Genomic DNA, 19,148 nt, shown 5'->3' on the forward strand with positions numbered 1-19,148 from the left:
ATCTGAGCAAGAAGATTCAATGATGATAGAAATAAGTTATAATATAATAATGTAATACATTTATGGATGCAATGTTGAAACTATATATGTAAGAAATTAATAATAGTCAGCACAAAATAGGATTAAGAAATATTTGAAGACTGGAAAATGTGATAGAGGATAGAAATAACATGGATTTTCAAATTATACTTTGGATAGTAATAAAATAAAGAAAAGGAAGTGAACAGAGCTAGAGACAGTTGTAAGCCAAAAAAGAGCACAATATTGCCTGTAAATTGGAACTGAAGAGAGGAAAAAGGAATGAGAAAAAAAAAGAATGAAAATGAAAATGAAATGTAACTAAGAAACGACGTGAGCGAGGAATGTTTTTTGTTGAGTAAAATAAAGGTAGATAACCTTTGATAAATTACTTACAAATATCTTTGTAAAATCAAGGAAAAAAATAAATTCAAATTTCACGAAAAATGACCCTCATTTTTGGCTTTAGAGACCTAAAATTTAGTGGCCGAAAAGACATGTACAAATAAATAATTTTGCAGTCCAGATACTCTACCTTATCAAAAGATGAAAAATAATCGCAAGTAACGTTTTTATCTTAGTAAGATAATCTCACTCACCTCGTCGTAAAAAATATAGTGCATTAAATGGTTTCATATCTTTATATGTTAATATAAACATGTTATTATAGTGCATTAAATGGTTTCATATCTTTATATGTTAATATAAACATGTTAATATAATGTTTATACAATAATATAATACGCTCATATTTTGTTCCTAAAAATATATAAAGACTTCAAACATTGTGGTACCTATCCGCTTAACAGTGTTATTAATCTGTTATCGGTGTTATCCGTTATCATCTGTTACCTTTTTCTTTTCTTCTTTTTATTTCCTACTACGTTTATGTATATATTTTGTACTTCTTGAAAGTACAAGCGTCCACTATTGTACCATCTGCTACCTGAATAGAAAGTGTAAGACAAAGTTTACCTTGAAGGCATTTATCAGCAGAGAGATCTGTGCCAAGTACCAACTGTGTAGTCAATGAACATATATTAATTTAGATTTTCTCTGTACACTTTAAGAACTTTACACTGTAAGAATTTTAGCATTTTAAGTATGTTTAGTTGCAAGATAATTGTTAATGTTTTATTTTTGTTTTTTATCGCTAAAACAAATAGGTGAGTAAAAAGTGTTACTTGCTACAATATATATGTATTCCTGTTTTGTGATATATATAAAGTGATACAATGAAAAGATGTTTTTCAACTTTCTTTCGTTTCCCATTATTCGTAATATAACACATCCTCTGTGTGTGAGAAAGAGAATATTCTTTATATATAAAACATGGTTTTCGCAGCGATGAGAACTATTTGAAGACCACAACAGGATCAACTGACTTCGATGTTTTAATTTTTACACAACATTGGCCTCAAACTGTTTGTTATACGTGGAAGGAAAGCGCAGCATCGCACACGTGTTCATTACCGACAGAAGATGATGAGTGGACAATTCATGGCATTTGGCCTTCTCAATACAATAAAATGGGCCCACAGTTTTGTAATAAATCAATGCCTTTTGACCATTTAGCTTTAAAATCAATAGAAAGAGAATTACAAGAAAAATGGATAGATATAGAATGTGGAAAAACATCTTACTCCCTTTGGGAACATGAATGGAAGAAACACGGTACTTGTGCGGCGACCCTGGAATATCTAAATAGCGAGGTCAAATATTTCAAGGCAGGTCTGAATTTATTAACAAAGTATGATATGAAAAGTGTATTAAGTAAAGACAATATCGTACCTGGAAAAACATATAACACGACCGATATTTTGAATGCTATTGAACGAATATTAGGTCAACGAGGCACATTAATCTGCAGAAAAAACAATGTAAGAATTTATTTATACGTCATATAATATCGATATTTAATACTTAAACTTATTAGTATAAAAATTATTTTAGGACACTGGAGAATCGTACATACTTGAAATACGAATATGTTTTGATAAGATGTTACAATTAATTGACTGTGATGGAACTTATGAATATCCTACGAACTGTGATCTGTATGGACATGTAACATATCCTGATAAAGTGCCACAAGGACACAACGTTGCACAAGTATGATTTTAGTATAAATTAAGTTTGTAAGATGATATCTTACAAATCGATATATTCTAAATTCTTTATTTAATATTGTTACAGAAATTACAAATTTGGAACATGATTATATTTTCAAATGTATATTTTTTCTTTTACCATTATTAATTACAAATACAGAATGTTTTGAAATGCTGACTTTTTATAAACAATTTGTAAAATATTTTACAATGGTATAGTACCTTAAAAGTTATATGGTTGACTGCACGGAAAGTAATAGCTGATATTTATTATGATCATTCTACTTTTTTCTGAACAATTAAAACTGCAGATGGTGTCAGGCCTGGAAGTAAAACAATAATAATAATTAAATAATTGAGCTTTGTACCCTTTTATATTTATGTTATTATAAGAAAATCATAGTTAATTCAGAATATCTTAATAAATACTACTACATACTAGTAATATTGTATTATATATTATAAATTCCAGCATACCTAAAGCATCCAACGGAGCTTCATAATCATCTTCCATGAAAATTTTCTTTGGGAAAGCTGTCATTAAATTAAATGGACCAGATGGATCTGTTCTATTAATTTCTATAAACAATCTCACAGCAGATAACTTCTCCTTACTTCCAAAGCTTTGTGTTAATGTTTGTCCATTAGTAAGCCTAATCTAAAATGTTACTATCATGTCATTTAAATATAATGATATTTAGACATTAAGATTAGAAGTAGATATTCATTAATATGCAACTTATTACCTGCAACCTTGTATCATTATATTCCTTTCTACAAGTACTAGTAGAGGATGACGGTATAGGTGGAGATTCTGTTAATGCTCTTTTGGCATTAGCTTTGGCACGTCTAGCAGCTTTATCAGCTTCAATTTGTTCTTTAACTTTTTGACGTGCTAATTTCTCTTCTTCTTTTTCACGTTTCCTCTCCTCTAACAACTTTCTCATTTCTAACTCCTCTAACCTATAATTGAGATAGATAACTAAATATACTATGTTCACTTTTGTGAAAAAAAAAAGAAAAGGCAACCTACTTTCTTCTAGCCTGAGCCATCTCTTTCCCTGATTTTATTCTATTCTTTTCCCTTTCTTGTGCATCTTTCTTTTCCTGCTCCTCTCGCTCCTTGTTTTTCTGTTTTAACTTTTCTGTTAGGATTCGTAATTGTTCCTTCTTTTCCTCTTCCGTAAGAGGTTTCTTTTCTTCCGTGCTTTCAGAGAATCTATCATGTCCGGACTTTGTTGCATGGAATTCGACTTCCAAGTTAGATTTAAACAGTTTTCCACAACTATTAAATATAGAATGAAAGTAAGTACTTCATTGATATTAACCTACATAAAACATTAGTATATATTTACATATCACATTTCATTGATTTAGCAACTTCAGTAGTAGACACCTGACCACTAGCATCGGCAGTATCTTCATGGATTGATGTTTGAAGATTAGACAGCGTTGCACTTTCAGCAGTAGGTGGGTCAGGTGATGGTTCAGCATCATTTGAATGAGCCAAGAGCCTAAAATAAAAATTAAGATCGTCATCGGACGATGAGAATGAAGCCACGGCCTTTCTCGTACCATTCCATTGCCGGAACAACACCTTTGTTTCCAGTAATTTCTAAAGCTTTTTCTCTACAACAAAATACACATTAAGATAATAAAGGTTATATTATATTAATAAAAGAGTTACTTAAAATACTTACGCTTTAGATATGCTGAAGCCCATATCGACTAACATATTTATATCACTCGACGACATTTTTCTCTATGTTTGCGAAGTCTTAACGAGTATTTTTCACCAATTCACCAAGAATTCGACAGCCACGCGATCAAAAACTTAACGTCACGTTCAACCGACGCGCTACCTATGCGAATTTGTACGTTGTAAAAGTCTACTGGTCGAATTACTTTACCGGAAGTCACATGCAGTTAAATTTTGAAAGTATAATTGTCATGTTTAAATAACGTTTTATTTATTTAGAATTCCGAAGAATGCAGAAAACATGGTTACAACACAAAGGTTTAAAATTTTAAAGAAATATTGTAAAGTGAAGAGTAATGATGTTTTATTTTCACTCTAAGTATTGTTTACAGTCAACAAAAACATAAAAATGTGTCATACTTGTTACATTTTATAAATCATACGAGTCACCAAGAATTTTTAATACAAAATCGAAAGGAGGAAAACAAAATACACAGTACAGTTATGACATTTTAGTTGATAATAGATCTAAGCATAGGTAAAAGACTTCTCTTAAGTAATACAACAATTTGCTATTACATTAGCTAAATAAAAGATGTTATTCAGTAATAAAATAGTAGATCATACTGTTAACTAAAATAATTTTACAGCGAATGTTTGAGGAAGCGATGGTAATTTGATAGGTTCCAGAGATTATTTTGTTTTTCTTTAATGGCTCAAGAAACAAAGATATAGCCCTAAAGTATTGTTAAGTTAGAAAGGTTATTCTAATGATTATTAATATTCCTGGGATGTTTTGTCTCCCTTTCCAGATCCACCAGTACCGGTTTTCTTCGGCAGAAGCACTGCTTGAATGTTAGGCAGGACACCACCTTGAGCGATCGTTACACCCGAGAGCAGTTTATTTAATTCTTCGTCATTGCGAATAGCTAATTGTAAGTGACGTGGAATTATCCTGAAATAAGAGCACGAACACGTGTATTTGGAAACTTATATAGTATCTAAAGGTCACTTAACTTTAACCGTAGGTATATACAAATATGAACATGTAGCAAGTATGAAATTTACGTGCCTCCCATTAGAAGCATGTAGAAGAAAACAATCTATCGTATCAGTTCACTTACATTTGAAAGTTTCCCTCTTAAAATCAGGACAATAAACAGTGTACAATGCTACAAGGAAACAACTGTAAGATTGATTTTTGTAAATCCTATATGAAACTGGATATTATATTCAAATATAAGTGAAATTTAATGAAACGCAATTTTTTTTATATTATCTTTTTAGCTACAGAAACTAGATAAAAGCATCGTGTAAGTGAAAAGAAAAAGGAATATTTGTACAATTATGGAGAGAAGGAAGATACGGATAGATAAATACATAGATAAGTAGAGAGGGGAAGAGGGGAAGAAGGGCTTTGCTTCACCAACCTCGTCTTCTTGTTGTCTCTTGCGGCGTTCCCGGCTAACTCGAGTACTTCAGCCGCCAAATATTCCATCACAGCGGCCAAATAAACTGGTGCTCCAGCTCCAACTCGTTCCGCGTAATTTCCTTTTCTTAAAAGACGATGGATTCTTCCGACAGGGAACTGCAGCCCTGCCCTACTACTGCGGGTCTTCGCCTTTCCCTTAGCCTTTCCTGAAAGGATACATATAAACGGTTTTCGACGTTTCTCACTAAACTACAATATTACATTGCGACAAAATAGATACGATACTTACCACCTTTACCGCGTCCTGACATCTTTTATAATACTTTATTAAAAGTTTTCTTAAACACGAGCAACGGTTAATGCTTCTCCTCGGAGTACCAAATAGCGAATGAAAGTCTACCTTGCCCGACGACGGTTATGCGTATGTACGTCAGATATTTTGGCGGCGACAGTTAGGTCGGTGCTCGTTTGCGCGGGAACCTTATTTCTACCTCAGTTATACTCGTGGCGCCGCTAGCCTACCGTTAAAATCCCTAGATGTGAAATCGAAGATTATTTTAGAAAATGTCCTTTTTGTATTTGCTTAACATATAATTCGCGAGCATAATATATATCGACTAAAAGAATATTATTTTTACCGACTAATGCGATTTATCCAATGATTATTTGCTAGTTTTTACTTCTTCTTCGTAGCATTTAACGTTATTATATGAATTGTACAGTCTGTAGAAAATAAGCGCGTTTGGGCATAGAGGGCAGTAACGACGAAAGTAACTAAAACTTGTAATTTAACGGTCGACGAGATAAAACCATGACTTTGAACTTACTAAATATTTTGAAAATGACTAACACGTAGTTTCACCGTGGAATGAAAATCGAAATATAAGATATAAGAACGATTACGGTTAATTATCGATTGTAAGTAGGAAAGTGTTCACACGAAGACGTGAAAGAGGTAGGAATAGAGACACTCTGAAAATTCATATTTTCAACAATTTACTCCTAGGCTCTTGGTTTGGCCAGATTAGAGACCAACAAATCTCTTGTGGTCATATTTTGTTATACAATACATAAAAATAATGATATTTACAAATGTAGGATAACGTTAGGCACTCAATGAACAAAACGGTGAAATTATAAATGGATTTCATATTATACATACTGGAGGTATTACGATGAATAGTTGAACGATATACTCGGAGAGTAGAGTGAGATACAAGTACTAGGAGATTGAAATTAGCATAATATAGCACTGATTTAGTTGAACGTAAAAAATCTTTTTCCTTTTGCAGCAGAACGATTTTTCTTCGCTTTTTAATGTTGTTTGCGATCCGATTACTATTCGAACGTGGAATGTTGGAGGTTGGGTAACAAGCATGTTTTTTTTTTTATGTGGAATGTGCTCGCGCGATGTCTCACGTTTTAAATTAAGACAATTTAAATTAAGTCACTTTACCTACGTAAGTACCTCACTGCTGTTGTTACATTAATTTCTCTTGTATTCACTGGCCTTTGCGTTCATTATTGTGAACAGTGGACATCGAAAGGAAAGATCGATCACTATTCCGATTTCTTGAAATCAGACGTGATTTTCCTGTATTCTACGAATGTCCGTAGACTAGAGTCGCTTCTATCTCGAAACATCTTTTACGTTAAAAGTAATCGTTACGGTTCTACGGTTTCGACCATCTTTTTTTTTTTTTCTTTTTTTGCATCCGGATTTACTGTAATCGCAGTCTGTCGTTCATAGTTTGAAAATTTCCATTAACATAGAGCTCACATACACTATCCCCATTTACGACGCAAAATGAAAAAGAAAGTCACAGTCTATACATTTAAGAGTAACTTTTCGATCGTCATCGAACCGATTCGATGAACGTTGCGATTAGATGTCCGCTTTTCTTTTACACGAGATAATATTAACGATCGAGTCATATACAAATTGTGACATATCATATTGTTTCAAGTTATTATCTGACATAGAGTCCACATTACGCAGAATAAAATAAGTTATACGATTTGTCTATTTTTCATTAAAATATTATGATACAAATTACAATTATTTATAGTTTAGGGTCTAAGAGCCGTTAGTTGAAACTATAAAATCTTTATTAATCACTTTAGTGTTAACTAAGAAGTGCGCCTATATATATATCTATATATATATATATATATATATATATATAGGTATAATTTCGTTTTATACAGTGGTTCTTACACTTGTTTTCATACTGCGCGTGTGCGTGCGTGCGTGCGTGCGTGCGTGCGTGCATGTGCATGTGTATGCGCGTGTGTGTGTGTTTTCGTTTGTTCGTTCGTTGAGATGACGATCGTCATTTACGAAATATAAAGGTACGTGTCCCTGGCGATCATCGCTTCAATTTTCCTGCTATTGAACTTTTATATTCTGTATATAGCATCGTCACGTGGTGTACACTTAGTAGCAAAACAATACGAAAGGCTGCTGTACATTTGGTCAATAAAACATATCACCGAAACTTTTATTACTTGCCCTGTGTGTGGTAAGATTTTATATTTGGTACTGTATGCTAACGACCCTTAACCCTTCGATAATATCACAGATGAATGAGTTTCCGTGTTGTGCGTTACGCATCGCTACCTAAGGTTCCTAACAAGTGCGTTAATCCTTTCAATTTTTTCACTGAGCATTCGTCTCTCCGAATCAAGAGCCGTTCTCGCGGATAACAGTTCGTATATCCTTCGCTCTAGGTGAATAGTTTCGGAACGCAAGTTGTTCGACTGTGCCACCAATTTTGATGTTTCGCTCGTCAGAATTTTCTTCTCCATTGCTTTCTCTGAAACGGAAGAAAATAAAGGGGGAACGGAAGGAATGAAAACACGCCTCGGTTAATACGAAAGACAAAATAGAAATGCCAGCGAGGATGTTCTCGTCGTACCTTTGGAATATTCGCTGTAAGCAAGCACGATGTCCTCGATGCCGGTCCACTTGGGCCTTTCGTTCTTCCCACCGACGTGGTCGTCTACATTGTCATCCACGATCTTGATATCCATTATCTTGCAATGTTGCTTCACCCCATTTTCACCGGGCATGGGCAGACCAGGATAACCCATGGAGACGATGTTCGGAACCAACGGTGGTAGAGGCGGTGGTCGTTCTGGAACTTGTTTTACTTTTACTCTGTCCAGTAGTCTCATCTTTTGAGGCGGTTTCGGCAACGTTGGTGGATTCTTCGAATACGCCTTGGCAATTCTCTCGCAGTACGCGGTCACGGAATTCGAACTTCTCCGTTTTTTACGATCTTGTAGAACGTACTGCCACGTTACTTCTGCCTCTGTAAATAATAACAATGAAAATTCGTTCGATATCGATAACCATCGACGACGACCGATAGCGGAAGAAAAGCATCTTCGTCCGATACTTGCCATCTCTTCTGCTCGGAGGCATTATATCGAGGCCTATGGTCCTGAGAAAACCAACTTTTGGCTCAAAGTCTGGCGTATGGAGCAATACATCGGGATGTTCTCGCGGTATCGGTAACACCGATTCGACCGTTTGCTCCGTCTCTAAAGGTACCTCCGGCGGATCTGGATTTAACCTGTACCGCTTCTCCACTTTACAAAGCTCTATCTCTATAGGCGAAAAGAAAACAAAGCAATCCGATTAGCGTTGACGTCGCGGGCGACGAGGAACGAAACGCGAATAGAAAAGGCGGAAGAAGGAAAAACGTACGCGAGAGAAAGAAGAAGAAGGAAGAGTGCTTACCGTTTCTCATACTTAAAGTGGTTAGACCAAACATGGCGAGAAACGCGAGCTTCTTCTCCGAATACTGTAACTTGGCTGGCGGACCTTTGATAATCCAGAGATCCATGTCCTTTGTTTCTTCCTCACCTTCCGAATCGGAACTACACACAAGGCTTGTATTCCTCTCCCGTTTTCTTTTCCTTCTCTTCTCGGCTAGATCTAACGAGGACGTCAACTCTTCCGGTTTCTCAGGTACAAGAAAAGACTTTTCGCTCGTAACATCTTGTTTGACTAGAGCCTTGCTCAGGTCAGGCACATTTAACACCGCTGGTTCGCACTTCACGGAAATCTCAGTCAAATTATTGCACTTGTCGGTGAAACAAAATGCGGTTTTTAGCTCGGTCGAGAAATTCAACAGTTTCTCTTGGTATTTTGGTATCTGCAGGAGAACATTGGATACGTTCTGACAGGTACGCAAAACTTCCTCAGACTTGATGCTCTGCATCAACTGAGTCGTATCTATAGGCTGCTTCTGTGCGATGTCGTTTATGCTGAACTTAAAATTCGATTGAAACGATAATGTGGACAAAACGCTATTCTGATCGCTCTGTATCTTAGACTCTACTTCAGGTTTAATCTCCTTCTCAAGGAGATTAAAATTTATAGGTTGAAACGTGGGTTGTGGTAGTGGCGGTGGTGGTGGCGGTGGTGGTGGTGGTGGCGGCGGTGGTGGTGGCGGCGGTGGTGGCGGTGGTTGTGACGGTGGTGGTGGTGGTGGTGGTGGTGGTTGTTGAGGTTGAGTCGGTGGTGGCGGACCCTTTCCTTGTTGTTCGTAAGCGAAATGGGGCGTCGACGGTTTGTCTTGAAGCGAATTCTTCCCTAAATGATTACTCTGCTGATTCGCTGTTGCTTGTTGTTTCGCGTGATTTTCCATCTTCTCGTTGCACGAATTAACTTTGCTCTCCTTCGTCGATGTATCCGTGCCGCTTTTGTGATGCGAATTCGCGTGATTCGCCATCTTGTTCCCACTACCAGGGCCAACGTTGTTACTACCGTAAGTTGCGTTTGTCGCCGTTTTGTCGACGGTACTGCAATTCAGAACGTTCGACGAGGTGGAAGGTGGCGACGACGACAATGGGGACGACGACGGCGGTGACGACGACAACGAACAAGGGATCTCGTTTCGTTGAGCCGGTGCCGCTGCCGCTGTCACGGTCACCGTTTGATTGTTCTCGTTGGCGTGATACGCGCTTTGTTTCGTACTATTAGAATTGGCCACAGCTACTGCCGTGCCGCTGCCGTTATTCGCGTTGCCACCGTTGCTAGCGGCCGGTGTCACTGGTACGCTGCTCGCTTTCGGTTGCGAGTGATGTTGTTGATGAGCAGGCGAAGAAGAGAAATGCGGCGGCGGTTTGTACAAATTAGCCACGTGCGAAACAGGTATATGCGGATGATGAAATTGTTGAGGCGGGTAAGGAATCGGATGCGACAGCGATTGCTGAAGATTCGTGCTCTTCGCGTTATCCGCCACGGAATTCTCGGCGATCTGTCCGGCGATCGTTTGGGGCGTTGTGCTCGAGGTGGCTATCGATTTTACCGACGACTCCTGATAAGAAATTTGATTGGTTATACTATGATTGTGACTGTTCACGATGGGTCTTTGTTGAGGTTTCGACGACGAGCGAAAGGAATCTTCGAACGGTCTGACGAAAGGCGGTTGTTGCGAGGTTGTCGCCGACGCGTTCGTTGTTGCGACGGCGGTAGTGGTGGCGATGGTGCTCGTGTTCGAAGCGTTCGTCGTTGTAATTATCGCGACCGAACCGGATGATTCTTTGCTTCTCGAGCTATGAATAGCATGAGACAACGGTGGCGATTTGTGAGTCAAAGCGGTCATATGATTGACGCTATTCACGATCGAGGGAACCGTGTTAGCCGTCGTTAGAGTGTGTGTCCCGTGCGTTGTCATAGTGCCGCTGCTCGACAAACTGGCACTGCTGGTCGTTGTACCGGCCGCGTTGCTACAACGTTGCTGATGCTGCGACGGTATCGACGATCCTGCTAGCGACGCTTGCGACGACTGTTGCACCTGTTGTTGTTGTTGTTGCTGCTGCTGCTGTTGTTGCTGATGGTATATAGAAGTTGTAACCGTAGTTGTCGCGCTGCTCATTATCGTAGCTGTATGCTGACTAGAATGAATAGTAGTCGAGGATACGGAGGGCAAATGGAGAGAAGGTATAGAGATGATGGGCGCCAAAGGCATGGCGAGGGTCGGAGGTGGTGGCGGTGGCGGTCCGATCACCGCTGGCGTCAAGGACGACATAGAGGGTATAGAGGGGATAGGCGGAGGGCCGCCGATAGGCGCGGAGCTTATCGCTGGCGGAGGTCCGAGGTTCAAAGGGGGTAGAGTAGAAGCCAAAGGGGGCGGCGGCATGGCCGCGGAACTAACGGAACAGATGGTAGCCGAACCCAAGGACGGTGGAGGTCCGATGGGAGCTGCTGGATTCGGAAACGCTGACAAACGAGAGTGGTAGATGTTCGCTGTTGCTGTTGGATCCGACGACGGTGGTGGTGGTGGTTGTGGTGGTGGCGGTGGTGGTGGTGGTGGTGGCGGTGCTACTGTTGGCGGAGGAGGAGGAGCGGAAGACTGCTCTTCTTTTCTCGATGGATGATGACTGTTACCGACAGATCCAACGTTACCGTTACCGTTGTTGCAGCTGTTAGCGTTGTTGTTGGTATTTCCACCGCCTCCGCTGCCGCCTCCGCCTCCTCCGCCGCCGCCGCCGCCGCCGCCTCCTCCGCTACTGCTGCCGCTTGGCCGATCTCTGTTCTCGCGTTCTCGCTCCCGCTCGCTATGCATCTGAGCCGCTATGGTCGGCTTCCTAGCTGGAACAAATCCCGAACACAGTGCTTGGTAATCTTCCACTGATCTACTGTTGTCGATTTACTACTCCGTAGAGTAGCAAATAGCAGAGTGATTTTACGGCAATACGCAAAACGATATCTTTGTTTCAACAGGAACACGACGACGTCGCGCGATCAACGACATCGGTGTCTATCGCGTTCGGGAGCGCGAGGAGAAGCGTTCTTCACAGGGGGGATCGATCTCGAATCTCGCATACGACGTAACCGCCTGCGACTCTGCCGATGCAGATACGACGCGGTTACGACAATCGCGATATCTTTCGAATTCGAACGGGTCGGCGCATCGTACGGCGAATGCTACGCAACCGATAAGGTGGTGGCGATAAGAGCCATCGAAAGGATCGAGGATCGTTCGCGTCCGTTCCAACTTACCTGAGCGATGCGTAAGTTTGTCGTTTTTTTTTAGAAGGAATGGCTTGATGATGTGTTCAATTCGAAGTATTGGGGATGATTGCTGATAGAACATCAATGAAATCGGATAACGTACTACTCGGATCGACCGTAAGAAATAGTTCTCGCTTGCTATTGGGACGGCCGCGGATAACCACGTCGTATTATCGTACACAGCGTAGGAAACTGATCTTTTGAGCGATCGAGATCGCTGAATCTTCCCCAAAACTGTTTCAGAAAATGAATCGAGGGTCAAGAATTCCAAGTCAATCAGAATTTTGATCACGTTTTTTTTTGCAATGTTTATTTTCAATTATAGTCCAAATATACATGTTTACATAATAAATTATATAAAAACGGTATAATTTTGATAAAAGAACATGTGTGACAAAGTTATATACATCGGTGGATCAAGTCAATAATGGGTAGAATATAGTATGCTACACTGAAGAAGAAAAATCATTTTGACACTGATCGTTTAATTGCAAATTTCTAAAACAGTTGCGGGAACTAACGCAAGAGTGCACTACGTTTCGGAAAAAGATACGAAGGCGCGTTGAATTGAAAATCGGTTGGCCTGCGATATTATATCCGCTGTTGGTCGCTTTGCGATAAACTAATCGAAACGAAACATTTTTGTCGCGCGTTATGGAGCCAATTGTTCAAATAAAGGAGAACGAGGGAACGCAGCAAAGATAAATCAACGAGAAATCAAGGAGAAATCAACAAGGAGTCGAATAAACAAGGAATCAACGAAACAAACGGAATCGAACGGGAAAGAAGAAAAGAAAGAAAAGAAAAAAAAGAAAAAAGAGAAGAGAGAAGCGGTATATTCGACGATGGCTAACGTCGACTATCGGTTCAGATTATAATAATTACGGTTAACATCGATTTCACATTTCACACGAAAGATACGAATACAAAATTGAATTTATCGAAGAAATATAATTTATTCTGTAGAGGAAGGAATTGTTACCGTTTAAACGGATGTCCAGCGTAACGATAACGAGGATAATAAGCTTCTCCACACTAAAGACGTGCACTCTTATGTTGAAGTTTCGCTGTTTGTCAAGACGTCACTAACTATATAAAACGATTAACTATGTAACGAACATTGTACATGATTAAGAGACTTTGTTTCGATACTACAAAAATCATTCGTAACATATATGCTTCGGACGATACGATATAAATGGATAAACGGCCGACCGAAGGCCGACTTATTCTCTTAAATATGAACAAAGGATAGTCGCAGTTGCCAATAAGTCTGACTTCGGTCTACGCGTCAACGAAATTATTGGCGAAATCGGATCTCGAAAACGCAACTGCATTTTTCACTGTTTCGATTATCCTAGGAAATTTAGGGCAAGCAGCGTACACCTTCGCTTTCTCGACTACGACAAAGCGTTCGAACAGAGGTCCCACGAAGGCTCGTACCATAGTTGCGTGCGACAGAATGGCACTGTGTTCCATTCGAAGAAAAAACACGGAAAATAAGAAAAGAAAACAAAAAAAAAAAGAAAGAGCGGGGGGGGGGATAGAGGAACAAAACGAAACGAAACGAAGTAAAAACCGAAGAAAGAGACAAACGCGAAGCTTAACAACTCGACGATCGAGTTATACACTTATCTAAAAAATATCGATCCTACCTTCGTAAGAAACGATTGGCTATGACTATAACTTTGATTATATCTAGTTTAAAATTAGAAGCGTAGTATGTTTTTTTCTTTTTCTTTCGATTTCATTCACAGTCAGGTATATTCTGCAACGACTTCTCCTCGTTTGCCGCTTTTCGCCAGTTCGTCCGTTCACGGTGAACTGTCGGCCGCAGTACAGATCGTTTAACTTATAGCGTTACCAACGACGTTTCTCGTCGAGGGTTCGATCGCTTGGCACCGATTGTCAAACCAAAGTCGAGAACAAAGACGGAAGAAGATCGATTTTCGTATTCCCCTAGAAAATAATTTCAGGACGTACGGTTCTTTCGCCGCGGTAATTTTACACGTGCATAGAAAGCTCGAAGAGGTATAAACAGAGAAAGAGAGAAATAGAGAGACAGAGACAGAGAGAGAGAGAGAAAAATGAAACGAAAGATAGAAGAAAGGGAGATGCCGGAACGACGCGAGCACGTTATCGCAATTTCATTGTAATCACCGTGATCGACATCGTAATGGTAGAACGAAAGAAACAACGCGACGACGATAACGTTTGGGAAGAAAGAAGCGAGAAATTAAGTCGAGTTCGATGATCGGAGGGAGGATCGGTCGGATACAACGCGGAACACGCTCGCACGAAAAAAAGAAAAAAAAAGTACGAGAGAGAAAAAAAAATGAAAAGGGAAAGAAAGGTTATTTCCGCGAGTAACAAGCCATCGGGACAGAAGTCTCGCGATCGCTCGTAATCGATGCTTTCTTTTTAATGAAAGGCAGTGGGGGGTGGAGCGACTCGCTCACCTGCAGTATCGGCGGATGCAGGTGCAGGCGCGGGTACCGGGGCTGCAGGAGCGGAATTTCGTGCCGCTCTTCTCCTCTCCTCCTCCTCCCGCAATGCGGCTTGCTCTCGCGCTTGCCTCAGCCGGTGCTCCTCCTCCAGTTTCAGCCTGAAACGAGAATCGTAGGACCGTTAATAAAGGTCCGTTCGAGAGGATCATCCGGTCAACAGGCACCGCTTCCCGCGTCCGTTAGCTTCCCTCTCGCTCACTTACCGCTCGTGCATCACGGGAGACATGAGTCCAAGAGACGCAGGAGGTAGCATGTCCGGACTGTATCTCAATCCGTACAGAGGATACGAAGGTAAGCCAGGAAATATCGGTGGTCTCAGCATTCCACACCGTTCCAAGTACAACTGTTCCTCTAATCTGCATACCGAGAATCGAGCGTTACACCACGATTTCGTTAAACACGCTTGTTAGCCGCGCGTTCCATCGGTAAACGCCAGAGAGGCGGCGTTAGATCACGCGCTATTACCTATAAGCGTGTTGGAGGTGTGGTGGTGGATAGAGACCGTGATGATAAGGATTGTAGGCCGCAGGGTCCAGGGCAAAAGCCGGTGGAGCGTGGGCCGGATGATGTTCAGGCCGGTACGGTTGAAAACCCGAACGTGCCAACAATTCGGAAGCGGCGGCAGTTACGCTGTGTTTACTGGTATCCGCGGGTCTTGCGTTCGTGTACAACGACGGTATCTCCTCCGGTCTTCTCTCGTGCGTAGATCGTTCCTAAAATACACATTTCCTCGTTCGTTAATCCTTGCCTCGTCCTTTTCCTCGTTTCTGCTTACAGCCACCGACGAAACGCGTCCTCCAAACCATTTTTTACCATTTGGTTCAGAGTATACGAACCAAACGAAACCAACAAGAAACTTCCGTTCCGTTCCGTTTCGGGACGGACGATAACGGTCAGGCGATACGAATTCCAACAAGCGCGTCCAGTAGTAAAAGAAACGGAAGGAAGGAAGGAAAGCGGGTCCCCGATCGCTCACCTTGGCAGGCGAAGGACCTCTAACCAGAGGAGGTGGCGCCCGATTCTTAGGACTCGCACGAGGTTCTTCCTCCTGAGGAGCCGGCCCTGCCTGTTTAGCTAGGTTTCGTAGAGCGGCGGCGAAGCTCCGGCTGTTCTGTTGTCCACCTGGACCCGGTCCAGGGGTATGACCCTGCGGTAAAACGCCGGAACTGGGTCTGTGAGATTTGCTGATCGTGGTGGGTGGCGCTTTGGTGCTGGCAGGCTGGAGACCTGAAACGAATCGAGAATTAGAGGATCCGCTATCGGAAAGATCGACGACCAGACGAAAAATCGTCTTTATCCAAATTCTTGCATTCGTAATTAACGATACAAACGATAAATATATATATATGAGAACGATAACGACTGCTGACGAATTATTTCTATCGGGTCGGTTGAAAACGTAGTACGATTTTCACGACTATTATTATTATTATTATTTTTATATTACAACGTTATGCCGTTCGTACGCTGTTGGTCGCTCGATTCTTTTTGAACGCTCGTTCAAACGCGTCGGATAAATACGCCACGTTTTCTCTTCTTTCCTCTTGCTTTTCCTTTATTTCGTAAAGAGTACGCATAACGACGATAACCAACGTAACTATATGAAAAACCATTAGACGAATAAAACACGATGATAAAATATCGTTGAAACGTCGTCGTACGTTGATCGTATTTTCCGACCGCTTTCGAATGTTAATTACAGCTTTTATCGGGCGACGGTCGATAATACGACGATAATTTTCAACGCATCGCGCTATTATTTGGTACGGAGGATATCGAGACGATACGATTTTTCTGCGTTTTATCGTTTTCCATCGAGGGTGAAAAGAAGGGAAGCGGTTCTTCGACCTTCGAAGCTGTTTGCGAGCGATACGAATCTGGGATTGCACGGAGAACCCTTTGAAAAGAGTAAGCGGCTCGGAAGAGCTTTCAAACCAGATCGATCTACATCGAGAAGACGTCAAAGCGTGAATTCGTTCTTTCGCGGTTTACTCCTCTCTTTTCGTCCTCTGCCTCGGCCGATTTTTTAAAAATCAAGTACGAGCTAGGACACGTCGACATCCGGATGGTCCTTTGTGTCTCGGACGATGGTTGCCAAAGAAAGGGACGACGAACGATGTTTCTCCGTCCCTTAGCCGCGTTTGCTGGCACGTCGGGACGCGCGTGCGCGCGAAAAAACCCTCCGGTTAAAACGAGAAAATAACAGGCAGAGAATACCCGATGGCTCTCTCCGCGATGATTCCGAGGATGCTTTTCACCCTCCATTCAATTCCTCGTCAGCAGAGCGCACACATCTTCGTTTCCTCTCAACGGACACGCGACTCTTCCCCTCGTCTTTCCGCTGCTCTCCTCTCCTCTCCTCCGCATGCACCCCGTCGCCTTTTGCTCTCGCCTCCCTTTCTCATTTTCCCCTGTTTCGACGTTCGGAACGCGATTTCTTTTCATTCTCGTACTCCCGTTACTCGCGCCTTTTTCCCTTGTCCTCGTCGTCGTCGTCGTCGTCGTCTTTTAACAACCATTCTCTTTCTACGTCTCTCGATCTTTCGACCTTCGCTTTACTCGATCGTCGTGGCATTACGCGCCAAACGAATCGTACGATCGGCCAAACGATAAACGTTTTCGAGTGGTTGTTGGCGATAAGGGAGAAGAAGATACTTTGGTGCCGCTGGGGAGGAAACGAGGAACGGGTATACGTGCGTGGATGGTTCTCCGTGGGCCCGGCGCGGATAGAGCGGAATCGAAGGGAGCGAAGGGAGCAAAGGGAAAACGACATTCGCCAACGCGAACGACGCGCTGAGCAGGGTGGGTTGACTCGACGTCGCAAGCACAAGGATTCTAGCGAGTGGAAAGGGTGTAGAGAGGGTGGTGTTAAGCGGCTTACAGTCTGTTACCATGGTAACGCCACACCACTAAGACAGGAAGAACCTGAATCCAGCCTGCTACAGTCCCCGTGACCCTCTCCGTGTACAGCGTATACCCCTTTTATCCACGCCGTTCGTAGCCGCTTCCGAATCCTGCGGAGCAAGGCGAAACCAAAGCGCGCGCGATATCCCACACCGGCTACGACCGGATAAACAGCCACGGATTACGCCACTGACTCGGTTTTTACGCCAAAGTCTTCTTTTGCCAACCTCTCGTCCAAACCGATACACGCGCGTCTCCTACGTATCGCTGGAGTCTCGAACCTTCGGCCTGCTGGCCCCGGATCGGCACGAACGTACGACGATCCTATCGACAAATCGACTCATCCGTCGTTTCACGCGTTCCTCCGAAACTTGGCACCACGGAACAACGAGTAACCGTTTAATTGGAATTCGAGCTCTATATAGAGGCTGGCGAAAACAACGCCAAACGCGAAATACCGCGTTCCAAGTGCCGCGCAGTTAATAATTTCGCGTCACCGAATCGAATTCCCCTGTTGCGCCTGGTCGAGTCGCGTCGATAACGACGCGCGAGTCGAACGACAAAACGCTTCAAAGTTGCATCGCGAGCGGCGTTTGCCGGATGGAATTAAATGCGCGAAATAATCGATCGACTCGCAGAAATGGAATAAAGAAGAGGAAGAAGAAGAATGTACGTACGGCGATATAAAACACGCTCGGAGAAGCGCGATATCTTTTTTCCTCTCGTACTCTCGAAAGATGATAAACAACAGGTGGGAACGTTGTCGTTTTACCGTACGAGAAACCGGCGAGTATAGGAAGTAACGGAGGAAGGCATTCGCGCTGTAAACGCGAGAACAAGATTCTGACGCGGGTAAACGCACGCACAGGGAATTCTTTTTCTTTCGCGTAAGCACGCTCATCGATTTTCGCGTCGCGATAACCGACCTACGTTTCTTCCTCGCTCACCGTCCGACGTACCCGCGCGATTCTGTGCCATCTCTCTCGTTCGAGAATTAATCGGGCCAACGTGTAATTCACGAGTCAGCCGCGAACGGAAGAGAGTTTCGATAAAATCGACCTCGCTGCTCCTTCCTCGTATAGATTTTCGCCTGTTCGGGGAAAAAAAAAAAAAAAAAAAATAAAAAAAAGAAAAAGGAAAAAGACTGACTTTCCTTGACTAAAAACTACCTCGCTGAGCGCCACGTCGACTGCCGCCAAACTTTCGAGCAGGCTGTGATCTCGCATCCGCGTTCGGTCGTTTCCATGCAAGCAGTTTATTTGAAATTCCGCGATGCCTCGTAAAACGTTTAAACACCGATCGTTAAACTTTATTCGATCGCGCGAATTTCGTAATAGTTGGACGCGGTACCGCGTGAAAAAAGTAGGAGGATGAAAGAGAAGAGAAGGGGAAATTTCAGACGCCGACCAGGTGCGATTGAAATTCGAACACGCGTGTAGCACGACGT

The 19,148-nt window shown here is 42.1% G+C and overlaps 4 protein-coding genes across 5 annotated transcripts in view; 1 reads left to right on the plus strand and 3 right to left on the minus strand.

Moving 5' to 3' along the window:
* The first annotated feature begins 929 nt into the window (after positions 1-929).
* Positions 930-2,574, plus strand: LOC132909569 (ribonuclease Oy). The gene is made up of 4 exons (XM_060964486.1): positions 930-1,184; positions 1,364-1,898; positions 1,972-2,130; positions 2,215-2,574. Exons 1-4 carry the CDS (start codon positions 1,123-1,125, stop codon positions 2,275-2,277), a joined length of 819 nt encoding a protein of 272 aa, XP_060820469.1. The 5' UTR covers positions 930-1,122; the 3' UTR covers positions 2,278-2,574.
* On the minus strand, positions 2,181-3,971 carry LOC132909559 (UBX domain-containing protein 1). The gene is made up of 7 exons (XM_060964470.1): positions 3,830-3,971; positions 3,705-3,758; positions 3,485-3,643; positions 3,163-3,414; positions 2,876-3,092; positions 2,607-2,787; positions 2,181-2,452 (listed from the first exon to the last, which is right to left on the minus strand). The coding sequence occupies exons 1-7, from the start codon at positions 3,883-3,885 to the stop codon at positions 2,406-2,408; spliced, it is 966 nt and encodes a 321-aa protein (XP_060820453.1). The 5' UTR covers positions 3,886-3,971; the 3' UTR covers positions 2,181-2,405.
* On the minus strand, positions 3,830-5,721 carry LOC132909583 (histone H2A). The gene is made up of 3 exons (XM_060964509.1): positions 5,550-5,721; positions 5,259-5,466; positions 3,830-4,783 (listed from the first exon to the last, which is right to left on the minus strand). The coding sequence occupies exons 1-3, from the start codon at positions 5,569-5,571 to the stop codon at positions 4,606-4,608; spliced, it is 408 nt and encodes a 135-aa protein (XP_060820492.1). The 5' UTR covers positions 5,572-5,721; the 3' UTR covers positions 3,830-4,605.
* A 518-nt stretch (positions 5,722-6,239) lies between these two features.
* LOC132909515 (uncharacterized) overlaps positions 6,240-19,148 on the minus strand; it is a 46,566-nt gene continuing 33,657 nt past the window's right edge. For both annotated transcript variants that reach the window (XM_060964383.1, XM_060964382.1), the window contains exons 8-15: positions 15,774-16,024; positions 15,263-15,510; positions 15,001-15,153; positions 14,750-14,895; positions 9,006-11,867; positions 8,666-8,872; positions 8,179-8,574; positions 6,240-8,076 (exon numbers count right to left, since the gene is read on the minus strand). In XM_060964383.1, the coding sequence (XP_060820366.1) occupies positions 7,877-8,076; positions 8,179-8,574; positions 8,666-8,872; positions 9,006-11,867; positions 14,750-14,895; positions 15,001-15,153; positions 15,263-15,510; positions 15,774-16,024 (4,463 nt within the window). In that variant the 3' untranslated portion in view covers positions 6,240-7,876. The remainder of the gene's footprint in view (positions 8,077-8,178; positions 8,575-8,665; positions 8,873-9,005; positions 11,868-14,749; positions 14,896-15,000; positions 15,154-15,262; positions 15,511-15,773; positions 16,025-19,148) is intronic.

The sequence above is a fragment of the Bombus pascuorum genome, chromosome 8, assembly GCF_905332965.1.
Source record: "Bombus pascuorum chromosome 8, iyBomPasc1.1, whole genome shotgun sequence".
NCBI classification, from domain to species: domain Eukaryota; kingdom Metazoa; phylum Arthropoda; class Insecta; order Hymenoptera; family Apidae; genus Bombus; species Bombus pascuorum.